The 24,134-nt window shown below is 45.3% G+C and overlaps 1 protein-coding gene and 1 pseudogene across 16 annotated transcripts in view; one reads left to right on the top strand and one right to left on the bottom strand.

Annotated features, from left to right (window-relative positions):
• The window catches only part of SRGAP2 (SLIT-ROBO Rho GTPase activating protein 2), a 282,651-nt gene that overhangs the window by 33,324 nt on the left and 225,193 nt on the right, over nucleotides 1-24,134 (bottom strand). For all 15 annotated transcript variants that reach the window (XM_017347830.3, XM_051821257.2, XM_051821256.2 and 12 more), the window contains 4 exons: nucleotides 17,319-17,403; nucleotides 14,133-14,160; nucleotides 11,192-11,216; nucleotides 5,558-5,618 (listed from right to left, as the gene is read on the bottom strand). In XM_017347830.3, coding sequence (XP_017203319.2) covers nucleotides 5,558-5,618; nucleotides 11,192-11,216; nucleotides 14,133-14,160; nucleotides 17,319-17,403 — 199 coding nt within the window. The remainder of the gene's footprint in view (nucleotides 1-5,557; nucleotides 5,619-11,191; nucleotides 11,217-14,132; nucleotides 14,161-17,318; nucleotides 17,404-24,134) is intronic.
• Nucleotides 12,927-14,105, top strand: LOC149122513 (small ribosomal subunit protein eS12 pseudogene; annotated as a pseudogene). Its single transcript, XR_016218845.1, has one exon. The product of XR_016218845.1 is annotated as a small ribosomal subunit protein eS12 pseudogene (transcript).

Genomic DNA, 24,134 nt, shown 5'->3' with positions numbered 1-24,134 from the left:
CGTCTCCTGAGGAGGCGCATCTCATTCGACCTCCATGGAGAAGCAGACTTGGCCCATGGAGAACAGGAGACTGGAGAGTTCCTGGCCATCAGGCAGCAGGCTGGGGAGCTCTCCTGCTGGCTTGTTTCACCTCAAGAACCTAGGCTATGGGACAAACCCTGGGTGCTCTTGCTCGACGGACAGAATCTTTATAGCACCTACTCTGATGATTCAGAAACTAAGAGCATTAATAATGGGCTAGTTTCCAGAAAGTAAAAGGGAAAATCAGTTGCTTTCTATTATAATGCAGGCAAATCCTTGTATAATCAAACTGACAAACATCCATGATCTTTTAAATTCTTTTTTAATGTACACTAACATTTTTAAAAAATTTTATTTAAGGTATACAAATTCCATGTATTTCCTATATACAGATTTAGGAACACAGTGATACTTCCCATCCTACCCTTCCTCCCGCCTACACGCCCACCCTTCTTCCTCCTCCCTCTCCTTTTCTCATTTTTAATTTTCTACAAAGATCTATTTTCAGTTTATTTATACTCATAAGGTTAACCCTTCAGCTAAGTAAAGCTGTATGAAGGAAAAAAAAAAAAAAACCGCTGTTCTTCAACAGTCAGGACAAGGGCTGTAAACAAACATCAAGTCTCAAAATGTCAATTTCATTCATATAGATACCTTTTAGGTACTCTATTAGTTACCACAGTTTGGGGAAAACATATGGTATTTGTCTTTCTGAGACTGGCTTATTTCACTAAGTATAATGGTTTCCAGTGGCACCTATTTTGTGTATATATATATATATATATATATATATATATATATATATATATAAAACACAAATATATGCAAGCCACCAGACTTGGATAATATATTTGGAAATGGCACAAGACTTTCCATTTTGTGCTAGATCCAGCTGTTACTAAGAGCTCCCCTTGACATTTCTGAAATTGCTACGACCACCCCACCACGCACACATGGCTTTACTTCCTTCCTCAAGAAAACAGGGCTTGTTTCTTCCCCAACATGATTCAATTTCAGTAGTTCCTCACATCCCTTCTCCCCCTGTGGTCTTCCTGGATCATCCTGACCACCATTTACAGGGGAACCGCAGCTTTTCCGTCTCTATAACTGGGATTGTAATATCTACCTCCTGAGGGATATGAGGACAGTGAGGATGTGAGAACTCCCAGCACACGGTAGCCACTGACCCTTCTGAGAATGAGCAAAGTTATGAGCCCTATCCCCACTAACTGTATACACAAAATTTTAACCATAGTTTTTTTTGGGATTTCATGAATACTATGAGCCTCTATTTGGAAAAAATAGAATTTGACTGAACAAATGTCTTTTGAGCAGCTACTTTATCCTGCTTTTTTCCCCAATCAATAATGTACTTTTTGCTCAATTCTAGAATACCATATAAATAGTTTCAGAATTGCTAACCCATACTGCTGTAATAAAAAAAGATATTCACTACCAGGGTGGGCATTTAGTCTAGCAGCTAGAGCTCAGGTTATGATGCCTGCATCTCATGCAGCAATATCAGAGTTCAGTTCCAAGATCCAGCTCCTGACCCCAGCTTCCTACTAGTGCAGACCCTGGGAGGCAGCATTAACAACCCAAGTAATTGGGTCCCTGCTACCCACAAGGGAGGCCTGAATTGAGTTCTCAGCTCCCAGCGTTGGCCATCAGGCCATTGCAGACATTCAGGGGAGTGAACCAGAAAACAGATGGAAGCCACTCTGTGTCTCTCAAGTAAATACGAATTTAAAATTACTATGACATAATCTATACAATATTTTTTTTACAATATTTTTCACCTTTAGGTTTCTAGTATATAGTTAGAACATCTTTCCAAGGGTTCTTAGGTTGGTTGTTTTCTTTCTCATTCGCCTATGGCAGGGGTACAGAATACTGGTCAGTGGGCCATACAGGGTCTGAGAAATCTCTGGGTCTGGCCCTGCCAAGGCAATAGCAGGCGGGATTCAAAATTCAATAAATCTATAGCAGGCTAATTTTTAAGCTGATCATCTTGTATGGCCTGTGAATGATGTTATAAATGCCCAAATGGCCCCTGGCAGATAAAAGGTTCCCCACCCCTCCCCTACAGTGCGGCTGTGTTCTTTTGTGATACAGTTAGGTTTATTTGTTACTTGTCCATTCCATTTTGGGTTTAACCCACATCTTGGATTTAGTTATTTATTTTCCATTTCAATTTAGAAAACACTAATATAGTTCAAAAAGTCAAAACAACACAAAGACGTACGCTCAAAAAAAGTCATTCCTTCCCCAAGCCCCACTGTTCTCATCTCTGTCTCACCATCCCTGTATACAACTAATCTTGCATTGGTTTCTAGATTTGTTCTTCCTACATTTCTTTCTGAAGAAATGAGGGAAATAATGTCTATCTTTATATCCTCTTCTTTTGTAGCACACTACAGATATTCCTGGCATTTTGTTTTTTCACTTAACAATATACCCTGGGGCACTGTCTATTTCAGTCCATGGAGATCATCCTCACTCTTCCGTCACAGTGGCATAGTAGTCCACTGAATGGATATACCATAGTTTTTTCAACCACTCTTCTACATATGGACATCTGGGTTGTTTTCAGTATTTTCCAGTTACAAATCATGCCACAAAAAATAAACTTGTACATATGTTGAAAGTACATCTTCATGGCAAATTCCTAGAAAGACTGCTGGTTCTGAAGATAAGTGAATATGCAGTTTTGTTAGATACTACCAAATTCCCTTCTAAAAGGGTGGCACTGGGGCTAGTGCTGTGGCATAGCAGCTAAAGCTGCCACCTGCAATGTCGGCATCTCATATGGGCACTGGTTTGTGTCCCGGCTGCTCCACTTCTGATCCAGCTTCCTGCTGAAGGCCTGGGAAAAGCAGCAGAAGATAGCTCAAGTGCTCTGGGCCCCTGCTATCCATGTGGGAGACCTGGAGGAAGCACCTGGCTCCTGGCTTTGCCTGGCTCAGCCCTGGCTGTTGTGGCCATCTGGGGAGTGAACTGGTGCATGGAACACTTCTTTCTTTCTGTCTCTACTTCTCTCTAACTTTGACTTTCAAATAAATAAATAAGTCTTAAAAAAAAGGCGTAGTACTAGTTTGCATTTTCAACAATACACAAGCATGCTTGTTTTTCAAGGGCCACACTGCAGAAATGTGCTAAATTTTAGTCTCCTTATGCACTGTGCCTGCACAGGGGCAGAGACAGGATATTAAAGCCCCAGTAGCCAGACCCATCTACTTCTCAGTTAATACCAAGCTAACACCCTAGCCTAAGCAACATCATGTCTTCTTATAGCAACTATTCCTGCTTCCTCATAGTATCTATACAGCAGCCCAGGAGCCTTTAAAAAGGTGACTCCTTGTTCAAAATTCTCCAGTGGCTTCCCACCTCACTCAGAATAAAATCCAAACACCTGCCTTAGCTGATGGGACAGTAAGAATCCGGCCTCTGGCCTCTGGCTTCATCCCCTGTCACTCTCCACTCACTGCACGCCAGCCATGCAGGCCTCCGGTTCCTAGCTCTTGTCAAGGGTCTCTGCACTTGATGCCAAAGTATCTTCCCAAGACACTGTTCCATACACAGCCACGTGGCTCATTCCCCATGACCCTGCTCAAATGTCGCCTTGACAAACCCAGGACTTTCCCCTGAACCTGTCTAGAACAGTGTCCGCTCTCCATTCTCCACTTTCTCACCTTGCTTCTCTTTTCTTCAGGACACTCACCAACATCCAAAATACTTGTATTTTATATAAATTTGTTTATTTATTGACTGGTCATCTGTTTATCTGTCCTTCAACGGAAGGCGAACTTCATGAAGGCAGGGACACCTTATTGGCTCCTAATAAGCAATCAATGTGTTGAATGAGTGAAATGCATGGATGAATGAAGAGTTCAGAGCTTCTTCCTATTGTTCTTCAGGCACAAATAATTCCTTCTCTGAACTCACTGTGAACTTATTTTTGCCAACTACTTGGCCATTAATCATTACTATCTATTCTGAATTACCACAGCTTATCTCTTCTCATTTAGCTTACCACTTGCTTACTTTCTCTCAACTGCATCAGAAAATCACTCAAAGGCAGGAATAGTGTATCACTCCAGTTTTTGTTTTCCTACTTGGCAATGCAAGGTGCCCAGCACTGGTTAGGAGTTTGATAAATATTTGATGACTAATCAGTAGTGAAGTACAATGTTGTTAACTTTAAATTAATAGAGATAAGATTAACAAATTATAGCTGATTTGAATGGGGTAGGGTTATAAATATGCTGAAATAATTCCTGTTCCAAAAATGAACTTAAGAAATGTTCCAAGGCCAGTGCTGAGGCATAGTGGGTAAAGCCACCGCCTGCAGTGCCAGCATCTCATATGGGTGCCAGTTCGAATCCCAGCTACTCCACTCTGACCCAGCTTTCTGCTATAGCCTGGGAAAAGTAGTGGAAGATGGCCCAAGTGACTGGGCCTTTGCACCCATGTAGGAGAACAGGAGGAAGCTCCTGGCTCCTGGCTTCGGATTGGCCCAGCTCTGGCCATTGCGGCCATTTGAGGAGTGAATCAGTGGATGGAAGATCTGTCTCTCTCTGCCTCTGCCTCTTTGTAACTCTGCCTTTCAAATAAATAAATCAATTAAAAAAAAGAAAGGTTCCAGTTTATAGGGAGAGTGGCTGGCAAGTGGAGGGAGAGAGGATGGCTGCCTCTGAATTGAGACAAGTGATCACAATTGTACCTCCTTCGCTCCAAGAAGGTTATTCTGTCTCTTTTCCTGTCCAGACTGAACAGCATCAAAAAACAACTTCTGATGCCCAGTTGTTAGAAATCTTTATGGCACGAGTTCAGATATCTGTACTTTCTAGACACTCTAACATTTGGAAAATCAATTCTCTGGCAATGATTTCCATTCCTAAGTTCTGTCCAACCAGACCAGTGGCTGGTGAGGAACGGAGCTTTGTCCAAGCTGAAGATAACTGTGATTTGCCTTAGGCTGAGAAAGAGTCGGCCCCTGTGGACTCTCCAATGTTATATATAACTGAGCTCTTGGGGACCTTGAATTCAGTGAGGTCAAAGCAGAAAACAAAATAAAAAACACAACTGAGTGTTATTAGGCGCCGGTACAGCATTAGAAAAAGAGCTTTTCCCAAACCAATCCGGTACAGAAAGCCAAAGTGACAAAAAATGGTCAGGCTGTGGTAAGGGAGATACCTGCCCATGCAAAGACCATGAGTAATGGTGAAACCACCCCCCCCCACCACCACCACGTAATACCAGCTGCACTCACATAGCAGCTAGAATTTAAAACCCACTCTCAGACTAGAAAATGGAATGTGGTAACTAGCTGGGGCATTCTGGGTCAAAACATATGATGTCTTTCTCTAGGTGTGGCCATTCTGGGGTGGCAAACATGCTGTGAACAAATAAGACTTTATTCCTTTTCTGAGAACGTGGAGATGGGAAGTCAATCTCTATTCTTACTCTACAAAGAATTCCTGGAAGTGCTTCCCAATCTTTGTACAAATATGGGCGAGGCGATAATCCTGCTTACCGTGCCTGCTGATAAACCGGATACAGCTTTCTACCACCAGAGGAATTGCCTGGCCCGAGTCCTGAAAAGCCAAAGAGAAACCTAATGTTAGAATCTTCAGATGGGGATGGTGTGGGGTTAGAGAAAATGGGCAACCTGTGCAGAACTTGTCTTGGCCACATCAGGGGTGGTTCACAAAGAAGCACCTCTCCTGTCCTGCAAGCTCCAGGGTGCAAAAACCCAAGCCCCTGCTTGGAATTCCACAGAGATGCCTTAAATACAGCATGTCCAAAATGCAGCCGATCATCTTTGATCGCAAACCAGCTCCCTACCCAGCCATTCAATCAATCAATACATTCTATCAGGTTTGCCTCCTCCATAGCTCTCAAATCCATCTGTTTCCCTCTCACACTGCTGCCACCAATTCAGCTCAGTTCATCAATATCCCAAGTCCCTCTCTTGCCATCCTCCAATCCATGTTTCTCTTCCTTTACAGAGTGGCAAGTCAGTGATCTTTACAAAGTATACGGCTCACCAGTGGAACTCTTTCAGAGACTTCTCCTTACTCCCTTTACACAGCCTTGCATGGCCTGGACCCTTCCTTTGCATTCACTTCCACCTGTGCCCTCACCTTTGCTACAGCCACTGGAGACACTGCTGTCCCTCAGACCAGTCCTGCTTTGCCTTGTGGCTTTGTGTGAGCTGGTCCTGCTGTTGACATGCTCTCCTCAGCCCTGTGACTTAATTCTGTACATGTACATATCTGCTTGCCCTTTTTTTTTTTTTTTGATAAAAGAAGGTGAAAGAGGAGGGGGAAAGGAATGCAAACATTAGCCATTACCTATTTTTTTTAATAAAGATTTATTTTATTTATTTGAATCTGTTTGTTTTTGTCACCAGTACAACTCAAGGTGCACAAGAGCAGATCCTACGTCAGTTCCTGGGTGTCCAGTGCTGGCCATGGTACTCTCCCATAGCGGGTATTCAATTAGTATCAGTCAAAGGTAGCAGAATGAGCCAAGCGAGTTCAGAAAGAGGGTTTGATAGCATAAAAGGTAAGGAAGAACAGAAAACCAACTCTTGGAAGCAGCGGCAATTACTTGGTACTAAGCAAAGCAGGCTTCCCAGACATCAACATTGCTTTGTCCTTTTGCTGTACAATCCTGCTTGTGTCATTTAACTACTCTGGGCCTCGATTTGCCTTCTACCAGCTGGGAGGGTGTTGGTGGGGAGAAAAGTAATACTCCCTATTGGCATATGAACATGAGTGCCTGCTGTTTACACAGGAATTTATAGAGGTATTGGGACACATATTAGGTCATTCAGGTAGATTGGTCCTGGGAAAAATTCTCTGGGGATATATATTACATTCTTTTGAAAAATGAGTAAATGAAGGCTTATCAAGGTAAAACAACTATGCATGGTCACACAGCTGGTAAGCAGCACAGTCAGGACTCAAAGGCAGTCATCCTCTGAGACAGAACACTGTATTACACCACTCATACTGCACCCTAGGAGCTCAGCAAACACTGCCAGGCATGCATTCCAACTATTACTAAAGACTAGAAGGGTTTTACAGTGCAGCTAAATTAATAATAATTTAACTGCAGGGAAGAAAAAGATCAGCAAAGGGACCCCAGAGGCCTGGTTACAAAGGGCTTCCGACGTTCAGCATAGAGACTAGACTCTCCGGTGAGATGGGTTCATGTGGCTTCCGCCCACTTCATAGGTTTGCCTGTGCTTCTGAATTTCCAACTGTAGCCATGGGGAATGCCAGCTGTTGGAGACCGCTAGGTTTCATGAAGAAGTTGGGCTGGAGTTTTATTAACTCCACAGGTCCAGAGGGAGGGAGGTTGGGAAGCTTGCAAGTTACTGGCTTCAACAAGTCACATGAGTGCAATATTCTAAGCAGAGATGAGGACACGGAATATCCATGGTAGTTGGAGGTGAGCAAGAAGCAGGCATCAATGACATTAACCTGCATGCGCGTGGTTATCAGTAGCATGTCAGAAGCAGGCCAGAGAGGTCACCTATGGCAGACAAGGGTGGTCAGAGACTGCCTGTCCTCCTGCAGGAGAGTGCTTCCCTAGGCCCTGCTGCTCCAGTAGAGCTAAGATAGAGTCTAGTGGGAATAACTAAGGGACAACGTCACAAAGGCTTTGGTGGCGTCTGCTATCCTCCCTTGTCCCTATAATGTTTCTGAGCTAGGAGTGAATCCATTCCCTGTGGATGTGCCTGTGGCTCCGTAGTGACCCAAAGCCTGGCACTTCACCACTGACCTGCAGACAGCTGACCCCACGGTTGCTCCACATGCTTTTATTACTGACTATACCTATCTTTCCTCTCTCTCATCTCTCCCCCAGTGTTAGAACTGATGCCATGTTAATTGTCTTGTTCAAAATATTTTTGGTTATATGAATATAATCCCAAGGTTGGAAAGACAATCTGGTTAGTTTCCCATCTAACCAGATTAAGAAAACTTTAAACCAAAAGTGGAGGAGGGAGGGTGGCAGGCATAACTCGGAAAAGACAGTAAGGTGGTGGTCCAGGGATTTGCAGGACAACTAGGAAGACAGCCAGATAATGCCTACATAGACATTGTTTGGCACATATTTTTTAAAAAAATCTGATTTACTTTTCTTTATTTCAAAGGCACAGAGCCAGAGACAAGGGAAAGAGAGAGAGAGATCTTCCATTTGCTGGTTCACTCCCCAAATGCCTGCAACAGTTGGGGCTGGGACAGGCTGAAGTTGGTAGCCAGGAACTCAATCTAGTCTTCCACAGGGGTGGTGGGGACCCAAGTGCTTGAGCTATCACTTAAAGTCTCCAGGGTGTACGTTAGCAGGGAGCTGGAGTCAGAAATGGGGGTGGGACTTAAACCCAGGCACTTTGATTTGGGAAGCAGACACCCCAAGTGGCACCTGAACTGCTATGCTGAACACCTATCCCTGGAATAACTTCTTATGAGCAAGGGGGTTAAGGTTTTTGTCTGCTACTGGCCTCTTCCACATTTGTTAAATGTCTGTTTTCTCACCAAGGGAGAAAATACAAGATTTGACAGCTGATTAGATGTGGGTGATGAGAAGGAAAAATGGTGTTAAAGATAATATACGGGGCCTCAGAGCCTGTGAAGAACGGGGAGTCCCTTTGAACAAAAATAAACAAAACAGAGGCAGAGCCAAGGAAATGACATACGGGAAGGTGAAGACTGATGCTGAGGGAGGGCACAGGTCCAGTCAATCTCTTAGGGCTCAAAGACAGAATCAAAAACCAAAGAAAGCCAGAGAAGGAGGAAAAGACTCATCCGAGGCAACAGGAGTGACATGGGAGAGAAACCAAGAGAGGGCCAAGCCTTGGGGAAACGCCAGATTTAGAATCAGGGCAGAGGGGAGGCCAACAAAGATGGTATGGAAGTACTAGACAGGTGAGAGCAGGGGCAGGGCTTGAAGGGAGCTGGGAAGGCCTGGGGGCAGCAGTGGAGGCACCTCCTTTTGCAGAAAGATCTATGACAGTTGGCACAAAAATGACTGGAACCCATCAGGGACCCTCAAAAACAAAAGCTACCAGATTCTTCCTCTTGTTTGGCTGATTTGCCAAACAAGCAAGAAAGTAAGCAAGCAAACAAATATCTACTTCCTGGCTACTTATACAAGATTATTCATCTTCCAAATTACTTACTATTTTACTCTCCTGGTTATCTTAGAAAAATTTCTTGCTGATCCATCATTAGATTTCGATTACTGGAAGTAAACTGAGGCAGCAGATTGAAAACATGGTCTTTATTTGATTGGGCTTTTTGGTGTATCCTATAACTCTTAGGCAAACAGAGCACAAGGCATATACTTTGCCTGCAACCGTTTAAGTGCAGCAGGATGCAAACCAGAAGGGTACCATTCCCCTAGCATGAGAGCGAAACCAGAAGCACACACACCTGCCCAACTGTGGGCTCTGGCACTCACACACATGCTCCATCTACAAGCTAGAGGTTCCGTTTTAGTCCAGGAGCCGAAAGGAACAAACTTTAAGCTCAATTTTATTTTCAGTGCCTAAAGGAAAAATGGCTTGTTCTGTCTTCAAGACAGAACCTGTAGGTGCAGGCAATTTGGTGTGGCAGTTAAAGGGCCCATATGCCCATATTGGACTGCCTCGGTTTGAGTCCCAATTCCACTCCTGATTTTGCGAACACACACCCTGGGAGACAGCAGGTGGTGGCTCAGTTACGGGGGTCCCTGCTGTCCACTGGAGAGTCCTGACTGGAGTTCCTGGCTCCTGGCTTCAGCCTGGCCCAGCACAGGCTGTTGCAGCAATTTGGGGAGTGGACCAGCAGATAGAACCAATGGATGGGAACTCTGTCTCTCTGCTTTTCAAATAAATAAAATCAATTAATTAAAAAATAAGCCATTCACCTGTTCATTTTAAGTGCAATATATTATCATTGGAAGGCACTCTGTTCCCTCCAGTTTTAAATGAAATTATGAGGGGGGGAGCACTGTGGAGCAGTGGGTTAGCCCACTGCTTGGGAGGTCCCTCATCCCAGAAAGTCTTGGTTCAAGTCCTTGCTACTGCACTTTTGATCCAACTTTAGGCTAATGCATTGTGGGAGGAAGTGGAAGATGGCTCAAGTTGCTTGGGCCCCCGCCACTCATGTGGATGGAGTTTCAGACTAGAATTTTGACATGGCCCTCCCTGTCCTAGCTGTTGTGGGCAATTTGGGAAGTGACCTATCAGATGGGAGATCTCTGCCTCTATGCCTTTCACACTGGTGAACATAAACAAATACACATTAAAAAATGTTCATAGGAAAAATGGGAGAAAGGAGGCAGAACAAAGAAACAAAGAGGACGGAGAGTTGCAATGAAATTTTATAATTTAAAAGGCCGTGTAAGTGCATCTGACAGTGTCGTCATTAAAATGGGATCCAAAATAGACAAAGGGGAAAGAGTGGCAGCAAAGCAAAGTGAAGCCCAAGTCACCTGGGTGCCCCAGCGGGACTGTCCACCTGGCCCTAGCCATCAGATCAGCTAAAGAGACTACAGAGGCTGCCAACACCACAGGAACCATGTGCCCTCCACGTTCGATGATCTCCCTGTGGCTAGCGCCACTGTGAATCACCCAAAATGATTTTTAAGCCTGGATCAGCTCTCCCTGAGGAGACATAGAAATATATCTGAGCTCTCTCTCCCCCTTCCCTGCTAACTGCCTACTGCATGGCTGATACGAGCTTAAGGGACACACAATCGTTTCAGTATTTGCCATAAAGTATAATTAGGAAGTCAAATTTGTAACTGCACAAAATACTTCAATTAATATTATTTTAAACAAACACAAGTGCTATTTACATTATCTACTGATGAGGACTACCCACACCACTGCTTTCTAAGACCCCTCCTTATATGGGCAATGCGGGCTGGCCACCCAATGGCAGATCCCAGTACAGCAATGAAAATCACGTGCAAAACGTTGTGTTGAGCAAGCAGCTTTTAGCTACCTTATCTAGACCAGGCTTATCCTTTGCACTGTTAGCATGGCTTAAAAATCTATCTAGGATGACCACGTTACCCAAAACAAACAAAACCTGTAAGTTTCGAATATGCCTGTCCCTTTTAGTGGATTAGCTGTACTCACTTTTCACGCCAGACCAGTCTAGCCTCTTACCTGCTTCCTCACGGTTGAGCTACGCCTGTGGTCGATCCCACCAAGTCAGGACCCATACAGCAACAGAGACGAAAAAGAGAAAATTGGGACACAATAAGACAAATGACCATTTTAAAACCCAGAAGTAAAGTTTTTAATAATTAATCTCTGTGGTGGTTGATAAAGAAAGTCACATTATTCAGCTCTGTCCCAGAAATGGCTAAGAGACTTGGTAAGCTACTTCTCAGATAAAGCTCAGTTAAGTTCTTCCTTCACAACTGAGCAGAGAGAGCCTGCTTATTTAAGATCTACCACCATTCAAAAATCTGAATAGGAGAACTGGTTCAGCCTGCAGTAAAATACATCTGGGTTACACAACAAAAACATGGATTTGTAAGGAGACACTGGTAAACACCAAGGGATACAAACGTTTTCTTTCTCTTGGAAATCCTTAGGAAAAAGAAAGGGAGCAATTTTTCCAGATTTAGAGGGTAGAACATCCAGACTGGAAGGAACTGGGGATTCTTTGGGTCAGTGTCTTCAAGCTGAGCGTAGCCTCAGAAGACTTTTCACAAAGGGAATCAGACCCAGAGGCACAAGGCCCCAAACAAGGAGGAGAGCACTGTGCTGCTTCGAGTGAAGGTAGGGACCAGAGCCTGGCTACTGGGCCTTGCCCTGCCACTGCCACCAGGCCACTCCCAAGGAAACTCTTGGGAACCCTGGAGCACCTCTGATTCAGTGTAATGCTCCTATCTTATAGAAGAGGAACTCAGAGCTCAGAAAGGGGAAAAGAGCAGCCCAAGGTGACTCAGTGGAATAATCTCAGTCTTTTCAGTCCCACAGAGCCTGCTGCAGCTACAGGAGCTCAGGTGCTCACCCTTAAATCAAGACTATCATCAAGAAGAAACATCCCAGGGCCAACATTGTAACGCAGTAGGCTGAGCCTCTGCCTGCTGTGCCAGCATCCCCAAATGGGCACCAGTTTATGTCCTGGCTTCTTCTCTTCCACTCCAGCTCTCTGCTTGTGGCCTGGGAGGGCAGTAGAGGATGGCCCAAGTGTTTGGGCCCCTGTACCTGCATGGGAGACCAGAGGAGGCTCCTGGCTCTGGATCGGCCCAGCTCCAGCTATTGCAGCCATTTGGGGAGTGAACCAGTGGATGGAAGGTCTTTCTCTCTGTCTCTCCCTCTCTCTGTCTGTAACTCTGCCTCTCAAGTAAATAGATAAAATCTTAAAAAGAAGAAGGAGAATGGGAAGGGGAAGGGGAGGAGGGGGAGGAGGGGGAAGAGGGGGAGGAGGGAGAGAAAGAGGAGGAGGAAGAAGAAGAAGAGGCTGGCGCCAAGGCTCACTAGGCTAATCCTCCACCTGTGGCGCAGGCATCCCAGGTTCTAGTCCCGGTTGGGGTGCCAGATTCTGTCCCGGTTGCTCTTCTTCCAGTCCAGCTCTCTGCTGTGGCCCGGGAAGGCAGTGGAGGATGGCCCAAGTCCTTGGGCCCTGCACCCGCATGGGAGACCAGGAGGAAGCACCTGGCTCCTGGCTTCAGATCGGCGCAGCGCACCAGCTGCAATACACTGGCCGTAGCGGCCACTTGGAGGGTGAACCAACGGAAAAAGGAAGACCTTTCTCTCTGTCTCTCTCTCTCACTGTCCAACTCTGTCCCCCCCCCCCCCCAAAAAAAAAAAAAAAGAAGAAGAAGAAGAAGAAGAAGGAGAAGGCCTGGGTACACTCAAGCTTCGGCTTCACCCGGAACCCACCACCATGGCGGAGGAAGGCACTGCTGCTGGAGGTGCAATGGAGACTGACACTGCTTTACAAGAGGTGCTGAAGACCCCTCATCCACGATGGCCTGGCAGGTGGAATCTGTGAAGCTAACAAAGCCTTAGACAAGTGCCAAGCCCATCTTTGTGGGCTTGCACATAACCAGAATAAGCCTATGTGTGTCAAGCTGGTGGAGGCCCTTTGTGCTGAACACCAAATCAACCAAATTAAGGTTGATGACAACAAGAAACTTGGAGAATGGGGTGGCCTGTGTAAGACTGGGAGAGGAAACCCCATAAAGCAGTCAGCAGAACTACGGCAAAGAACTCAGGCCAAGGAAGTCCTCAAAGAACATTTCAAATGCAAGAAATGGACAAATAAATTTGGCCCACATTAAAAAAAAAAGATACATTCCTCAGAATTCCAATATCCTGGTTCCCTCCACTCATCAAGACTGGTATATTAATGGAATCTTTATTGTAGTCCACAATGACAAAATGATGAAAGCAAATGAAGCTCTCTCTAAATAACGAGCCATAATTGTAAAGGGCCTCATGACCACTGTGTATGTTGGCAGATACAAATGGTTGATATAATGGGCTAAGCCAGGGTCTCCACGGCATGTGGCCCATTACGGCTCTTTCTCCAGTTAAATCAGCACATTTTTAGGCATCTGAGAACTGTTGGCTGAATGAATGCTTTGCTCTTTGCCAGCTCACGAGTTTTCTCATAGCAGCTTCATGACTGGGAAGGAAAATATTTGGCTGGGCTGAGAAGGAAGGGAAGGTGGGGGAATACTGGGAGGGTTGCATACTTGTACATCAGGCAAGGATTTTTACCACCGCTATTTGGCAAGACAAGAAATACAACGTAATATTTCATTATCCAGCAACAGTCACTGGTTAGGAGCTGTCATCTTTTCTGTCTCCTGATCTTCTCAGAGACTTCCCAAGCCCACTTGTTGAAGTCTGGCAGCGAAGGTTAGGTTACAAGTGGCTTTGGGGAATATTTCAACAATGATAACTCCTTTCACGCGGGTCCGTTGAGCTCTTTCCCTAAGTTGCAGTGAACCCCACTTCCATTTGAGACCAGATGGGGTCAGTAAGGCAAAAGGAAGGAAGCAACCCCAACCCCTTGGCTCTTCCCCAGGGCTGGGATCACAGTACTCCACCAGCCTCCCTTTCTCCCTTCCCAGGCCACACCTACCTGGCCAGACTGCAGTCTGTCCGCTGACCTGTTGGAAAGACAAAGGCAAAAAGCATATGTTGAAGCAGGAGGGGTGAAGGGGGAAGATCTACTCCTAACAACGACCATGCCCTGTTCATCATCCCAGGGAGCCACTAGCGAGAAAGAAGAAATGCACTGAAAGCCTCTCTCAAGGCAGGAACTGATTCTGATGCTGGCACCCAGTCCACGGTTGCTGGCATTCCTAAACCTTAGGTTTATCAACTGATTCTCAAACGGGAGTGGCTACAGGGGAACACTAACAAAGCAAGTCATATTTTATAGAACACATCATTAGAAGTTTTCAGAGATTCAGAGAGACGAAATTTAGCTGTTCTTATATGTATTCTGGGGAGGGGGCAAATTTGCTTGCTCCTGAGTACATGAACACACACAAACACACACTTCAGGTTGGGAGGAGAAGAAGGAAAAGGAGTTGCTTTGGGAGAGAAAGGAGAAGATGTGGATGTTTTAGTTTTAGATACATACTATATTCTATATTAATTGGGTCTGAAGTAGCAAGAGATAGATGTCATTTAATACTACTAACAAATTAAGGTTCTCAATCCAATAATAGGCCCTAAATAGTTTTATAGGTCATAGCCAGCTTCAAAAAATGAAATTGAGGGGCTGGCATTGTGATACAGTAGGTTAAGCCACCATGTGCAGTGCTGGCATCCATATGGGCACCAATTCGAGTCCTGGCTGCTCCACTTCTAATCCAGCTCCCCTCTAATGTACCTGGGAAAGCAGAGGAGGATTGGCCCAAGTACTTGGGCCCCTGCACCCACATCAGGGACCCAGATGAAGCTCCTGGCTTCGGCTTGGCCTACCCCTGGCCGCTGTGGTCATCTGGGGAGTAACCAACAGATTGAAGACCTCTAGCTTTTCTTCTCTCTGTAACTCTGTCTTTTAAATAAACAAATAAAGGGCCGGCGCTGTGGCCTGGCGGGTAAAGCCGCCACCTACACTGCTGGCATCCCATATGAGCGCTGGTTCGGGTCCTGGCTGTCCTCTCCTGATCCAGCTCTCTGCTATGGCCTGGGAAAGCAGTAGAAGTTAGCCCAAGTCCTTGAGCCCCTGCGTCACATGGGAGACCCAGAAGAAGCTCCTGGCTCCTGGCTTCAGATTGGCCCAGCTCTGGCTGTTATGGCCATTTGGGTTGTGAAGCAGTGGATAGAAGACCTCTTTCTCTGTCTCTACCTCTGCCTCTCTGTAACTCTGCCTCTCAAATAAATAAATAAATAAGTTAATGAAGCTTGATCGGTATTAGACTCATATTAGATAAATAAGGGGCAGACCTCAGCAGGCGTTGAGCCAGAGAAGGAGAGTTCAGCTCCCAGACTCCTCAGTCAAGTTCCTGGAAAGGCAACTCCAAGGGCGGGGGAGGGCAGGGTTTTTTTTCTTGCCTTTAGAGGTTGCTAATTGTTGATTACAGTTCAGCTCATCTCAAGCAACACCATCCCCCACCCCTAACAGTCTCTCGTTACCAAAGTCTCAGCTTTCATCTGCAAAAATATTATTCAGAGCTATTATTTTCAACATCTGTCCCATTTCCATTCTGGAATATTCATATACATCAATTATCGCTCTGTGGCAAGAACAGGGGATCCTGCATTATGGTGACAAATGCATCCAGAAGGCCCAGGGACAGCATGACTTGCACACAGGAAGATTTAGTTTTTTTTTTTTCTTAATTGCTAGAACTTGTCATCTTTAAGATTTGACAATTTGGGGCACTAATGAATGGTCAACCTTCTGCCCTCTATCCATAATAGCACATCGGGTGCTGATATGTGTATGAGCAAAGCCATGCACACATGTGTGTCCCAGCACCCTGCTCTGTCTTAGGGATTGTTCTTAGACGGTCTTGACAACAAGAAATCACAGCTATAACTTGCTTCAGAGAGCTATGAGCTGTTTCTCCATTTCCTCATGGAACAATCTGATAACCCAAGAGTAAAGATTTTCTATAAGCTAAGTTTGGCTCTCAATGGCCGAACCTGTTTAGTCTGAGTCCCTCGGATGGTGGGGAGGGAAGAGAACAGAAATTACTTAAAGGGCATTCTTCACATGAAATCAAATGCCTAAATAGCACAGGATCAAAGATGGTAGAGAAAAAAGAATCAATCATCCGGGGGAACTGTTCAGAGTAGGAAAAGGACAGAGCAAAAAGTTGGGTAGAAGGTCTGGTATGAAAGTGGGACCAATGGGGCCAATGAACCAGTGAGTACTGTACGCTGTTCTATATCCTATGGTTTGCTGGAAGATTGCTCAAGGATTTATTTAAAAGGTTAGACATCTGCCTAAGTGCAGGCTTGTCTGTCACTGATGTTACTACACATTCCCTGTAGCCTCTCTCTTCCTCTCTCACATCTTTAAGTGAGGAGATTAGTGGGGCAGGGAGGAGGGGCTGGGCACTGCGAGGCATCCCTAACCTGGGGATTCCATTAATCATGGATGCTAAGAGCCAGGCAGGAGCCCTGGGCTAGGTGCCAGAAAACCCTGGGGAAGCTTCTCTTTCAACCTTAGCCTTCTGTTTGACAGCCAAGGAGAGAAAGTCCAGAGTGCCAGTCCCGTTCTCTGTCTTGCTACTTTCCAGGGTCTGGTTAAAATCACCCTGTGAGATGAGACAGTCCACTCAGCACCGTGGCCTCAGCACAGCACAGCCGTGAGAGGGCTGCCACCTAAGCTGAGTCAGGACCCTTGAAAGCAGAGGAAACAGATGCCCCACCCAGAAGCTAAAGCGAGCAGCAGTCTGTCCATCATGCGTTTGAGGGTCCTCAGCCCTCCTCCGAGCAGCTGGACACCTCATCTCACGGCTCCCTACCTAACTTAACAAAGTGTTCGGAAAATAAATAATCCCTTAGCCCCTTTACCCCAGCCGCCACAGAGGAGGCGAAGGAGGAGGGCTGGGTGGAGAGCAGGCACGCTCCATTTAAACCAATAGATGATGCACATTAGTGCTTCATTAAGCATTGGCCTTTCCCCATTACTCAAGCAGTCACTGGGGGCGTGGGCTTTCACATCAAACAAGCCAGGAAAAGAAATGCATTCCTATAACCAGATCAGATCCACTTGGCTGCAGACAGAGGAGAGTGCCCAGCGACGAAGCTCCGCGGGCCCTCCCCTGCTGCCAAGCCTCCAGCAGAGGGTTCCCACACTCACTTTCTCCCAGGGTTTTCTGCAGGAGGTCGTGCTTGGCTTGCAGCTTCGTGATGAGGTTCCTGCCCTCCAGGTACTCCTTCATTTTCTGCAAGGGAGGAGGAGGAAAGAAAGAGTGATCAGAATCCTGAAGGAAAAAGGGTCATGGATGCTCCACCGGACAAATCCCTTGTCAAGAAGTCATTTGGTTTCTGACCCAGTTTCCAACACGTCCACTTCTTGTTTCTTTAAGCTGCCTGTGGCCAGCTGCTGATTTCATGGTGGATTAACACCCCGCTCCATGTTTTCCTGGGAGCTCCATGTTGGGCCAATGCAAAGAAACAGACTGGGGGAGCCCCTCATCTCTCCCCTTAGTTCCTCTAAAGAACTGGGGGGAGGGGGCGGTGGATGCATTCACAGAGGATACACACCTGCTGCTTGCCACCTCTGCTGACATCCGTACCATCCACCTGAGCCATTCCCAGGGTGCATTCCATCAGTCCAGGAGCAGTGCCAGTGGCAGGCTCCAGCCCCTGCCTCAGCTGCACGCACAGCATCTTTGTGCTGTATCCTAATCAGCCTCCATCTCTGTTCCGCACGGAATCATCACAGAAAGCGCTCAGAGGGAGGGGCTGCCACCTCCCACTCGCACACACACACAGACAGTTCTAAAGACAAGTGAGATTTTGGAAACGCAATCTCACCTGCTCTAACTGACCAAAAATTATTGTGAGGCTGCACATTCAGATTGGACCTTTCTTAACCCTTGTGTGCCCAGTGAGAAATCATGTTTCCCTGACAAATCATCAAATCTTCAAAGCAACCCCATGCACTGTTATTATCATTATGCCCATCTCATGAATGAGAGCACTGAGGTTTCTAGAGATTAATTAATTTGTTCAAGGTCAAGCAGTTAGCAAGGAATGGAGTCGGTATCCAGATACACGCAGTTAGCCTTGGCAACTCATGACAAGAGCCTGAGGTGATTACTGATGCCATAAACAAGAGTGTCAATTTGTTAAGTCAACAACAGGAATCACTGTGCACTTACTCCTCATGTAGGATCTCTGTCCTTAATGTGCTGTACATTGTGATTTAATGCTATAACTAGTACTCAGATAGTATTTTTCACTTTGTGTTTCTGTGTGGGTGCAAACTGTTGAAATCTTTACTTAATATATGCTAAACTGATCTTCTGTATATAAAGAGAATTGAAAATGAATCTTGATGTGAATGGAAGGGGAGAGGGAGCGGGAAAGGGGAGGGTTGTGGGTGGGAGGGAAGTTATGGGGGGAAGCCATTGTAATCCATAAGCTGTACTTTGGAAATTAAATTCATTAAATAAAAGTTAAAAAAAAAAAAAGAAAACATGGTATGTGCTCTTAATCTTTAAGATAGAATGTTCCACTATTTTGGTATAGAGCAAAAGAGGGAGAGAAGTGGAAGTCAACATCATAGCACTGATTATTTTTATATGTCTAGCAACCTAAGTGTCTTTAGAGCACTTTAGTACATATTCTCTCATTTGACACATGACAACTCTGTAAAACGCCTAAGGCAGACATTATTATTTCCCCATTACAGATGAGACGATGATCTCAGGGTGAGGGGGTGTCAAATAAATTGCTGAACCTTGAAAATTAGTGACAGTGCCAAGCCTGGAGCCCCAGCCTTTGAACTCAAGACAGTGTCTTTGGGGCTGGCATTGGGGTGTAAGGGGTTGAGGTGTCACCTGCAATGCCGGCATCCCATATGTGTGTGGTTTTGCGTCCCATCTGCTCCACTTCCAATCCAGTTCCCTGCTGGATTTTCCCTGCCTGGGAAAGCGGCAGAGGATGGAGCAAGTCCTTGGGCCCTTGCACCCACGTGAGGCCCAGGTGAAGTTCCTGGCTCCTGGCTTTGGCTTGGCCCAGCCCTGGCTGTTGTAGTCATTTGGGGAATGAAGTGGCAGATAGAAGATCTCTCTCCGCCCCTTCTTTCCCATAACTCTGCCTTTCAAATAAATAAAATAAATCATTTTTAAAAATGGCATCTTTCCCACTCTCCCTATAGCCACTCTTAGGGATCTTGGTTTCCTTTGGTTATCTCAAGCTGCAAGGGTTCATTTGCTACATTAGGGATCACCTGCCCATGTCTAAACTCAGAGGCCAATGGCAGGGTTTCCCAGAGTGTAATCACAAGCAGTGGTAAGACAGGAGACATCTAAGGCAGTAAATGGGTAAAATATTTTAAAGTAATAGTTCTGTCCATCTTTTAGTATGCATTAAACAAAAACATAGAATACCCAGGGCCAGGCCAGGCTGAAGCCAGGAGCCAAGCACTCCATCTGGGTCTCCCATGTGAATGGCAGAGTTAAGTATCAGCAGGAAGCTGGATTTGGAAGCAGTCAGGACTCGAACCAGGCACTCTGCTGTGGGATGACAGGTGACACAAGTGGCATCTTAACTGCTCTGCCAAAGTCTGTCCTTTCAGTGTGAACTTCTAAGAGCCTATACTTAACTCTCTGGTTCTCATTAAAAACAAAGGAAAAATTCTGCTTTCTTGGAGATGTACTTTCTGGCCCTCCCACGCTCATCCAGATGCTCCTGTGTGTCCCTTGCAAATCTCCATGACAGCACTTCTCACACGCCTCTGTTACCAAGGGTTTGTCATTCACAGGTCTTTGTCTCTAGGATGTCTCTGCTGCGTGGCCAGAGATCATGTCATTCTTGATTCTTTGCATCTCTGATGCTTAGCACCATGCCTAGCAGACAGCAGACACTCGTTAAATGCATAAAGAATGATAAATAAACATGTCAATCTCACTCTCTGAACAAAACCTTCCCCAGCAGTTATGAACTATGCATCTAGGCATGTCCCTACCCTGCATATTAAATAGGAAGTGAGCCCCACACCAACTTTCCCTGCTGCCTCACTCAGGACTGCTTCCCTCTGCTCCTTTGTGCTTCTGCATGAGAACATCTGCATGAGAAGAGGCTCCTCTGTCGCCTTCCCCCTCCATCTGCTCCAGCTGCCAGTTCACCTGCTGTCAGTCTTCCCTGAGTGATATTTTAATCCCTAACCAAGGCCTAATTGTAGGCTTGGAACGGTGCTTTAGGGCCCAGAGGTGAAAACCCTTCAGGAAACATCCATTGCTAATAACATAACCCTCAAAGGCCTCTCTTTGGAAGGTTATCCTGGGAGACTCTAGAGATTTCCTAATGAGGAAAATTCTCCAAGAAACTGTAACCCTCAATACAAGACCAGACTGCTCAGAAAACAACCGAAGTTCTGAAAGGAGACGGACGCCAGTTCCTTCCTCTTGCTCTTGTTTCTGCTTCTGATTCCGGAAATAATTTTTTTTTTTTCATTTGTGTTCACAGTTCACTACTTAACTCTGGCTGTCACTCAGTAAACCATTAAAATAAATAACAATCTGATAAGGAGGTAAGATGGATTACCTTTTCGGGTTCCATTAAATCCTGCGGGATCAAAGCTGTGTCAAGGTATGACTTGCATCCCTAATATCGTGTGGAAACAATGGTTGGAAGGTTTCCATCCAGTGAGCCAGGCACAGGATGGTAAAGGCCTCCTGGAGTTTGCAGGCATGTTATTTATCACTTCCCTCTCTTGCCCGTTAGGCAGCACTCATCTCCGTAAGAGAGAGGCTGGGGATATAAATCACCTTTCTTTATCAGTGGAGCTGAGCTAGGAGGCTTTGGTTGCTGCTGGACAGACACACAGAGAAGGGAGCAGAGGCAGCCAGCTGAAGGCAAGAGAGGAAGAGGTGGCTTTGTAATGATGTTTTGGAGACCAGGGGGCCAGGAAAAGAGCTCTTTGCATGTAATCTCAAAATGCTTTCCTTGGGCAAGGAGGGTCACTTGCTTTATTTCAAGAATGTCCCAATATCGGGTAATTATCTGTCATTCCACTCCCTACTTCCCTCACCAAAACCCAAAAGTTAAGTAATTATGTGGCATTTTCACTTGACCTGGGGATTTTATTTCACCAAGATCAAGTAAACTCCTAAAACACAAGTCAGTACTGTCAGAACAGAATTTCAGGGGCCCGTGCTGAGGCGTAGCAGGCTAAGCCTCCGCCTGCAGCACCAGCATCTCCCACGGGAGCTGGTTCGTTTCCCAGTTGCTCCTCTCCTGATCCAGCTCTCTGCTATGGCCTGGGAAAGCAACAACACCGGTGTGGCAGACCAGGAAGAAACTCCTGGCTCTTGGTTTCGGACTGGCCCAGGAGTGAACCAGCAGGTGGAAGAGCTTTCTCTCTGTCTCTCCTTTACCTCTCAAATAAACAAATAAAATCCTAAAAACAAACAAACAAACGAAAAACAAACTCAGAATTTCCACAAAAGGTAGGAAGGAAAAGGGTTTTTTTTGTTCTTGTTTGTTTCTGCCATTGTAAAACTGCAATTCTGTTTTCATAATTTCATAGTAATTCCTAATTGGATTAACTATCAGCGATGAAGTTTATTTATTGAAAAGTACTAATATGGCCGGCGCCGCGGCTCACTAGGCTAATCCTCTGCCTTGCGGCGCCGGCACACCGGGTTCTAGTCCCGGTTGGGGCGCCAGATTCTGTCCCGGTTGCCCCTCTTCCAGGCCAGCTCTCTGCTGTGGCCAGGGAGTGCAGTGGAGGATGGCCCAGGTGCTTGGGCCCTGCACCCCATGGGAGACCAGGAAAAGCACCTGGCTCCTGGCTCCTGCCATCGGATCAGCGCGGTGCGCCGGTCGCAGCGCGCTGGCCGCGGCAGCCATTGGAGGGTGAACCAACGGCAAGGAAGACCTTTCTCTCTCTCTCTCTCTCTCACTGTCCACTCTGCCTGTCAAAAAAATAAATAAATAAAAATAAATAATAAAAAAAAGAAAAGTACTAATAGAATAATTTTTCTTTTTCTCCATGACATTTTTGTTGTAGTAAAATGAAAAGGTTTGGGTTGGAATAGTCTAGTCCCACCACTTAGTAACCCTTCTAACCTTGGGCAAATTACTTAACCCCCACTGAATCTTAGTTTTTCTATTTGAAGAATGAGGATAATGTATTTTTCATGACATTGAGGTTTTAATAGGATAATAATGTGATTAGCACAAGGTCCAACATATAGCACGTAATCAAAAGTTTTTCCTTACACCTGAATCAACTACTCAGTAAACCTCAAAACATTCCTTCCTTAAACTGCTTTGCTTTGTGTTCAGTCCCATGAGGGTGCTTTGCTTTTCTTTCAACACAAGAAAGTTGAATCAAAGTAGAAGGTTCAGGTCTTAAAACAAAACAACCAACAGTAAGAGGTATAAGAATGCTTTTCAAATTTCATTTTGAAAACCGCTTTCCTTTTAAATACACTCTTACCATGGGTAAAAAACTCATGAGACCTTGCTTATGCCTTGGATTTAATCAGTGTGAACCAAGGCTGTTAAGTGCCTACTGCCGCAAGTGGGTGCTGGGTAGGAGAGAACTCTGCCTCGCTGGGCCATCAGCAGAGATACACAGATGTCATGACTACTGCTCCTTTCCCACCCCACAGGCACTCTGACATTCCCCTTCCTCCCCGTCAATTTTGAAAGCAAGAAACAGCTGTCAGACAGAATAAATAATAGAGTAAACCTTACATGGGGCACACCTCCCCAGTTTTAATTGGCATGGCAGGAGCACTGATTCATTTGTAAACGCTTAGCACATGTTTACTAAGGATCAGCAGAATTCCAAGATAAGAAAAACTCATTGTAAGTTCCAAGTCCAGTGGTCTAGCATACTGCCCTAATGGCCAAGGCACCATCTCATCTCCTATTACCTTATCCCAGCCTGTCCCTAAGAAGTCAGTTAGTTTAGCTTTATTATTTTATCAGCCCTAATCCTTAACCCCTTCCCACTTCATCCACCATTCATGAACCCCATATTCCAATTCTCCATTCACAGAAATACACAGGAGAAATGCCAGCCTTTAAAACTTTGGTAATTCTTGGCAGAGCAGTGAGCATTACCGCTCACGAACAAAGAATTGGTCAAATCAGAATTCTGTTCAAACATTGAAAAAGGAGGCAGATCTTTTTGGACTCACATGAAAATAATATCCAAAATAAATTCAGTGAAAACCAGTAAAAGGTGAAGAACAGTACAAGTGGTATCTGTCTATTTGTACTTCCATTTTATTACATTTCTGGTAGAACTTATTGTATGAAAGGGTATTTTCAGATACATCAGTGATTGCCTATGGATTGGATATCTTTGCAAGTAGACAGAAGTTTTAATCACTGGTGAGGCAGGGGAAGGAGTCAGGGATAGTAAGTGACTTAACTTTTTCCTGTATGCCCTTTTGAAATCTTTGCACCTTAAAAACAAATAAACAAACAAAAAAACCAAACACCTGTTCTTAACAATCACAGTAGAAAAAGTAACAGGGAAAACAATACACATGAGTGGATTATGTGTTACCAAAGACACAAAGCCGAGATCAGCAAACACCTTCCCATGTAGAGTCAATATAGGAGAAAGCTGTGGAACTGTGACCGCGCCTTTCCCTTCACTCAGCTCCCACCATGGGTGCAGAGAACCGGTGACCAGCATTCTGGCTGCAGCTGTCACTCAGGACCTTGAGCAAACTAACCATCCTCTCTGAATTTGTTTTTCTGTTTTTTTTTTTAACTTTCAAATGAGAACACTGAGTTAGATGATTTTTTAAAAAATCACTTCACACTTTAAAACTCCATGATTAATTTCCTTAGACTCCTGCAAGTGAATGAGCTTGGTAGGCTAAGATTCAAATTTCCAGTTGATGTCATCTGGGCAGATCAACCTGATGACAGGCGCTGAGTGGCCAGAAATCTTTTTTTTGTTTAAGATTTATTTACT

The sequence above is a fragment of the Oryctolagus cuniculus genome, chromosome 13, assembly GCF_051225735.1.
Source record: "Oryctolagus cuniculus isolate XC-2025 breed Fujian yellow rabbit chromosome 13, ASM5122573v1, whole genome shotgun sequence".
NCBI classification, from domain to species: Eukaryota; Metazoa; Chordata; class Mammalia; order Lagomorpha; family Leporidae; genus Oryctolagus; species Oryctolagus cuniculus.
The sequence above is the reverse complement of the archived record's forward strand: the minus strand, read 5'-3'. Positions and strand labels throughout refer to the sequence as shown.